The sequence below is a fragment of the Megalobrama amblycephala genome, linkage group LG1, assembly GCF_018812025.1.
Source record: "Megalobrama amblycephala isolate DHTTF-2021 linkage group LG1, ASM1881202v1, whole genome shotgun sequence".
Classification (NCBI taxonomy): domain Eukaryota; kingdom Metazoa; phylum Chordata; class Actinopteri; order Cypriniformes; family Xenocyprididae; genus Megalobrama; species Megalobrama amblycephala.
Window position 1 is genome coordinate 55,378,174 of NC_063044.1, and position 7,651 is coordinate 55,385,824.

The 7,651-nt window shown below is 37.3% G+C and overlaps 1 protein-coding gene across 1 annotated transcript; it reads left to right on the plus strand.

Annotated features, from left to right (window-relative positions):
- Positions 1–79: 79 nt before the first annotated feature.
- On the plus strand, positions 80–7,612 carry adap2 (ArfGAP with dual PH domains 2). The gene is made up of 11 exons (XM_048202497.1): positions 80–398; positions 1,336–1,466; positions 1,950–2,041; positions 3,312–3,394; positions 3,680–3,789; positions 4,082–4,231; positions 4,363–4,446; positions 6,016–6,078; positions 6,475–6,552; positions 6,729–6,957; positions 7,037–7,612. Exons 1-11 carry the CDS (start codon positions 311–313, stop codon positions 7,063–7,065), a joined length of 1,137 nt encoding a protein of 378 aa, XP_048058454.1. The 5' UTR covers positions 80–310; the 3' UTR covers positions 7,066–7,612.
- Positions 7,613–7,651: the final 39 nt, after the last annotated feature.

Sequence of the window (7,651 nt, forward strand, 5' to 3'; positions counted from 1 at the left end):
CATATTTATTATAAATAGAGCACATAGCACCTCAGAGTGGGTTGTTTTCTCCAGGAAGTGAACATGGGGTTTTATAGTAATTGAATGCTTGCGGAAGACCTCGCTTGTGAGTCCAGTGGCTGTGACCGCAGTGTTTTGCGCGGCGAAGCGCACACGAGTTTCGAAACTGACGCGACTGGAGCGCAGCAAGTTTAGGTGGCTGAATGAGGTGAAATAACATCGCAAAACGGCATCCTCCGGGATAAACTACGCTTAAAAAACATAAGAGAGGTAAAAGTATTACCTATATGTTTTTAAAAGCATTTCGCCTATGGCAAATCGGGAAAAGAACAAGAAGACACTTCTAGAGTTGGTGAAGCTGCCAGAGAATAGCTGCTGTGCTGACTGTGGAGCTGCAGGTAAGTACAGTAACTAACAGCTATTGTCAACACCGCTTAAACTGCATTCACTCACAGCCAGCAGTTATTTGTGTACTTTTATTGGGAATGCGAGTAACTGTTAGAAAGTTCTCTGACAATTCTTTGACACTGTTCGTGGGCTATTTTAAAGTTATAGATCTGTAGGTAGTGAACAGCTCATTGTCATTGTTCGATCAGTAACTATGGCTTCTATCAAACAAACAAACAAACAAACACAGTTGTATTTAGATGACATTTCTTTTGAATTTTAAGGGAGTGGTTCCCACACAAAAAAAACACGAATTTCCATGCCTTTTTGTGACTTCCATAATATTTAGTCATGATTTTTGAATAAGAAAAACACCACTGTAAAAAGTAATACGCTCTATCTACTCAATAAAATTGTAGCAACAGATTACAAGCAATATTATTAATTAAATTCAACATATAAGAATTGAGTTAGAATTAATCAAATTAATTCCTTAAAAGTCAACCATTTAAAATGTGAAAATTAACAATGAAATAAGTGAAACACTGTGTCAAACATTTTCAATAAAATCAATATCTAAAGCTCTGTTAATTCTTGTGTTTCTCTTTACTTCAGTGATTCTGCTTATCATCAGGTGTCTTCAATGTTGTCTATTCAGATATTTTTGTTTAGATTTGACTTAAATTTTACTAAATGGTAGACATTTCAGGATTAATTCGAACTCAATTCTATTTGTTGAATTTAATTAGTAATATTGCTTGTAATCTGTTGCCAAAATTTTATGTAGATATAGCGTATTACTTTTTACTGTATAGACATTACCTTCAAATGGAAATCACAATTTTAAAATTGTTTGACATTTCATGTTTTCCATGAACATGGGAACTTTACTGAGTTATTTATTGATTGTTTGACTCACTAACTTGCTCACTTTGCTATCATTTGAAGATCCAGACTGGGCTTCTTATACACTGGGAATATTTGTGTGTCTTAACTGTTCTGGAACTCATCGCAATCTTCCTGCAATAAGTCGTATCAAGTCAATACGCTTAGACTTCTGGGATGATGAGCTTGTGCAGGTAAAAATGAGATTGTCAACTAAAAGTTTGAATGATACGATATTGATTATTACACTCAATTACAAAAATGCTGGGTTAGTAACAACCCAAGCTGGGTTAAATATGGACAAACCCAGCAGGTTGGGTTAAAAGGCACCTATTATGCCCTCTTTCACAAGATGTAATATAAGTATCTGGTCTGGTCAAGTTTCAGCTTAAAATACCACACAAATTTGCCCCTATTTGGGGGTGAGCAAAAACATGCCTTTTACTACATTGCTGGCTAAAATATATATATCCAAAATTGGTTGAAAAAAATGGCTGGGTGAAAACAACCCATTCCCTGTGTTTGTCCATATTTAACCCAGCATTTTTAGAGTGTACATGTTACTTTTTCCATAGTCACTGTTTTACGTTTCAGAATCTAGTGGTTAAATTAAGCCATGAATGAATGTGAACCCTAACACCATTGTGTTTCTTTTCAATGCATCTTCGGATGAGAAGTTCATGAAGTCCAATGGAAACCGTCCTGCTAAAAACTTCTATGAGAAATGTGTCCCTGTCTTTTATTATCAGCCCCAACCAAAGGATTGCGAGTGAGTAGTCCAGGCTCTTCTACTGACTGAAAAGTCAAACTAAACGCATACATTCATTTACAACTGAAACACTACGTTTTGAATCATAATGGAACAGACCTCTGATTTGGGAAGTAAAAAAAAAAGAGGGCTGAATAAGCGAACATCTTACTGGCAAGAAATAATGCTGTGTACTATTGTTAATCACAGTAAGAGGAACTACTGATTCCACGAAAAGGCTATAGATGTCCATTCTTTTGATTCTGTCAGTTGTGTTCTCGATTCTTAATATGCCTCATTGCACATGTATTAGTTGAATATATGCTCATATTCAACTAAAATAATATAATCTACTTTGTTATTATAAAATAGTATTGTAAGTGTACTATAGACTGTAATATATATAGTACTGTGCAAAAGTCTTAGGCACGTCAGTGTTTTCACCCCCCAAAAAAGGTTTTAAGCCAGTTATTTATATCTTTTGCTGTAGTGTGTCAATAGGAAATATCCGTTCACATTTCCAAACATTCATTTTGCCATTAATTGTAATAATCCAGTGAGATTTTTGAATACACAATAAGACTGCTAACAGCCGGTGCTCCACACAGTGATCTGATCTCACCATCATCAAATCCGTCTGTGATTACATGAAGAAACAGATGAAACTGAGACAAACTAAATCCAGAAGAACTGTGGCCGTGTCTCCAAGAGATTTTAAGAAACCTGCCTCCGAAGCTACCTGAAAAATGATGCCTAAGTGTACCTGGACAAGAGCTGTTTTAAATGCAAAGGGTGGTCACACAAAATATTGTTTTGATTTAGTTAATATAAGTTAATTGCTAAATAAAATCTATTATAACAGTTTACAAAATTTTTACACAAGTGCCTAAATCTCTTCACAGTACTGTGTCTTTGCAGGCAGGTTTCTTCAAGCATCTTAGAGACACGGCCACAGTTCTCCTAGACTTAGTTTGTCTCAGTTTCATCTGTTTCTTCATGTAATCACAGACGGATTTGTGTGGAGCACCGGCTGTTGTCAGACTCCTTGCGTATTCAAAATTCTCACTGGATTATTACAATTAATGGCAAAATGAATGTTTGGAAATGTGAATGGATATTTCCTATTGACACACTAAAGCAAAAGATATAAATAACTGGCTTAAAACCTTTTTTGGGGGGTGAAAATACTGACGTGCCTAAGACTTTTGCACAGTACTGTATATATGGCATTTATACATCAATTAACTCCAGCATGTAGCTCAACAAAATGCATTATATGTACACTGTATAGGGTCCTTAGAGAACAATGGATTCGAGCCAAATACGAAAGAATGGAGTTTGCAGAGAAAAATGCAGTAAGGCCTTACACAGCAGGTAATCTATTTCAGTTCCCAGATGTTATCATTTAAACTTTGTACTTTAAATCATTATAATGTAAGTAAATATAGTGTAAAAAGAGTGTATTATTGAAGAAAATCAGCTCAGATTGATTTAGCAGCAACCCACACTTGAATCCTAAAAATGACAGGATTCAGGATTTGTACATCATTCTAACATTACACAATGAATTCGGTTTGAATCTTAGTTTGTTTACTGTTTATTTAAGATTAACAATAAATAACATTAATCTTTGAACAAAATTGTTTTGCCTGGCTCTAGGTGTCTATGAGGGCATGCTGTGGAAAAAAGGAAAGGATAATGGACAGTTTCTCGAGAGGAAGTTTGTTCTTTCAGTGTGCGATTTTACCCTCAAATACTACAAGGAGGATGTGAGAAAAGACTTTTTATTGAGCAATGAAGTTTGCGCGCCATTTAGAAATGATTTTTTTATTTTTTATTGAAGGCATTTGTTGTAAAACACAGCACAGATTGAGAATAACTTTATGACTTTAAAAGACATTCAAAGCTAGCAGTAAGCATTAATCATCCAATATCTTTTTATCACAATTCTAGCTGTATTTTAAAATATTTGCCTTTGATTGAAAAGGAAAAGAATCAAATAAAGCATCATGTACCCAAATGAGTTGTAGCTATTTATGAAATAATATCTGTGTTGGTCAGGAATCTAAGGGGCCAAAGGCTATTATCTCTGTGAAGGACCTGAATGCAACCTTCCAGCCTGAGAAGATAGGACATGTTCACGGCCTTCAGATCACCTACTGTGTGGATGATCACACCCGAAACCTTTTTGTTTACCATAAAAATGGGCAGGTAAACCTATTTTTCCTGGCTTTTTTCCTATTTTCCTTTCCTTTTTATTCCCAAGAATTTTGCAACTGTAGTGCACCTCAAATTTCAAATGCAGCTTAAAGTGTATCTTCTCTGTAATTTCACTACTTTAGGAGATTGTCAATTGGTTTAATGCCATTAGAGCTATTCGCCTCGTCTACCTGAAAACAGCCTTTCCTACAGCTAGTGATAGAGAAGTAAGTACATTTTGTATGCTTGTTTTTGACTTACTAAAGTACTCTGTGTCTCCTCCGTGCTTTAATTTGCTTTACATAGCTTTTGAATTTCTCAAAAACGTGTAGATCCATCTCATGTTGTAGCTGCGCTAACATTGCCACATAAAAAGGAAGTTCTGTAAGTTTCCCCTTTTCCAAGAGATTTTACTTCCTAAAACAGTTGCATCAACCGTTGCAGACCTGCCTTCTCTCCATTTCACAACATGAAAAATCATCAGATGAACACCCTACACCACAACAATGTTACCAGGACACAGAAATGTGGTTTTGTTTTTTTGTGAGCTGCTACATCCCTAGGAACAAGGAACACATTTATTTTAGTTGCAGACTGCTCTATGTGTAATATATTTCAATAGTTCTCTAGTCTAGTTGAGGAACAAATTGTTCTATGAATGGTGCATCATCACTAAAATCACTGTAGATGCAAACTTCATTTGATTCAATGATATTTGTGCTACATATTCAACGTTTTTGTGTTACCATTACACAAAATAGTTTCCATGTGTGGCTTATTGGTGAATACACTATAAACATGATTGAAATTTAATCTAAATATAACCAGTGCCATGAATGACCATGTGATGAAAGCAGTAGCCGATACCATCTGCATTGGAATCCAGCAGAGTAACCATCAGCCTCCAACATGGCACAACATCGCCTTTGTCAGGGAGGGAGAAAGAGCTCAGGTGAAGCCAAGGGGCCTTAACTGGGCTGCTAGCCTCATCTCAAGACTGGCAGTTGAAGTCTCCGAAACACGTAGGACAACATAGAGGCCAGATTTGGTCTTAACATCTGATTGTTCTAAGGTCATGTTGCAACTCACTGTCCTCTGGAAAGACCAGTGGAGGCCCATGAGCGTAAAAGGGAAAAATATCTCAAGCTGGTAAAGGAATGTAGGAGACATGGTTGGAGTTGAGGTTGGCTGCAGGGGCTTTGCAGGGCAGTCATTACATCAGGCATTCAGTCTCCTTGGCATCAGAGGGTTGCGGGAAAGGAGAGCCAAGAACAAGAACATAATCGAAGCTGCAGAAAAAGCATTGAGGTGGCTGTGGATTAAGGCCCTGTCCCAAATGGCACACTTCATATGCACTTGTGGACCTACAGTGGCTGCCATATGTGCATATCCGTTAAGTCCATGAGACCGTAGAGTGTCCCATTTGTTATATTAGGTTTCAGAAAGGTGCCACCTTTGCGGTCAATATGTGCCCTTGATACGCACTTTTGCCGAGTCCTCACTGAAGCAAGCTCCGCAGCAGACTCCTTCCCGACAGCCAAAGCAGCGTTACGTAGGGAGACTGCGAGTGTTTAGGGTGCCATTTGGGACAGGGCCTAAGAAGGGTGCGCCATGGTGGAGCGCACCACCGGGGACTGATTACCCCCGGCTGGGTCGGCCGAGTGAGGGTGTCTGATGATCTGAAACACCCCATGACCCTGGGTTTAACCAGCTCTTTTCCATCTGTGTTTATGGTTAATACTTTATTTATTATTAACTTGATTGTAAAAAACTTTTACCATTTTTTTTGTCTTAAGCTAATACCATGGATAACCAGAAACTATCTGAAAGAGGGTTACATGGAGAAAACTGGCCCTCTGGTAAGGTTTTTTTTTCATATTAAGAAATCTAGACTTTCCTGTATAGCAAGGTATTTGCAGTTGTCTTAAATTGCACAAACATTTAAGGATAAATCATGCTATTCTTGTAAAACACTCTTTAAACACCTCTTTACACACTCGCAAAAACCAAAACACCACTACATGTCAAGCTACTGTGTACATATTTTAACATTTGTATAGTTTTGTGTATGTGTATTTTGTAGCTGAATTGTGTTTTATTGTCCCGCTGTCTGATGGAAAATATGGTAGCTTGTTGGAGAAAATATTCCTACCACTTACGTTGAGCATGTGATGAATATATTTTGAACTTTTAACCTTAAAAGTGATTTGACTTTAAAACAAACATCTCTGACTGTGTTTGTTTATGTTGAACAGCAGCGAGAGCCATTCAAGAAAAGATGGTTTATCTTGGATTCCCTGGACAGAAAACTGCTCTATTTTAAAACACAGCTGGTATATATTGCATTGCTTTTTTCCTTTCCTACAGAGTCAGTGTTGGCTGTTTTTCAGTTCAGCAAAAATCTAAACTTGAAACACATGATAACAGTTGAATAAATTTGAAAGGATGTAGTAGTACTACATGCACTTTTGGTTTTAATATTGTGAATGTTGTTTTTATTATCCTAAAGGATGCCATTGAGCTTGGGGTTGTTTTTATCGGCTCAGAGAATCATGGGTATTCAGTTAGAGAGTGTGTCCCTAAAGGGACAAGAGGCAACAAATGGAAGTGTGGGGTAATTGTGGAGACGCCGGATCGGCAGTTCGTCTTCATGTGCGAGCAGGAGCGCGATCAAAGAGAATGGGTGGAGGCCTTGAAAACAGTCATCTCGAAACCTATGATGCCACAAGATTACACCAGTAAGATTATACCACTCTATATTAGATGTTCCAATTCAATATAACTGAGCTGGTAAAAATAACACTTCTTCTTTTTCAGCCGAAGCCAATATCCGTAGACGGAGGTGAACGCGATGGGATAATAAGCTCGGAGAACAACACTCTGGACACGTGGACTAAATGTCACTAAATCTTAAAATGAAAACAGATATTCTGGGTGAATCAAAGGTTAACATTTGAGTCCCAGAAATTATTTACACAAAGGGAACCTTGGAAGAATGTCACTTCTGGGGCATTGTTTCTAGCAATTAAAAAAAAAAAAAAAAAAAAAAAATCCCACTTGGTGCATTTTGGGATGTGAGAGGATTGAAGTAGGTCAGATGAAGATGGACCAACTGGTTGAGTTCTCTGAGGAGCAGAAAGGATATGAAGATGGATAAGATCTTGACTCAACACAGAGACATTCTGAGCCTTGACCAGGAAGTGAATCTCATCTTAGGCCTTTGAGAGAGAACTGAATTAGACTCGCATGTGACAGTGAGCTGAGACACAAAAACAGAAGCTAAATATAAGGAATTATGGCTGTACAGAAATGGACAAATGCAAGTGACATGGAGTGTGTGATGAAAATGATTAATGTAGAACACCTAGTTTTCATTAAACTAACATTTGCACAGTTTTTGTTTTCTGATTTATAGTCAACAAAGCTGAATTA

Coding starts and splice junctions, on each gene's coding strand:
- adap2 (XM_048202497.1), top strand. CDS start 311: ATGGCAAATCGGGAAAAGAACAAGAAGACACTTCTAGAGTTGGTGAAG. Junction 3,395..3,679: donor AGTAAGGCCTTACACAGCAG/GTAATCTATTTC, acceptor GCCTGGCTCTAG/GTGTCTATGAGGGCATGCTG. Junction 6,553..6,728: donor TCTATTTTAAAACACAGCTG/GTATATATTGCA, acceptor ATTATCCTAAAG/GATGCCATTGAGCTTGGGGT.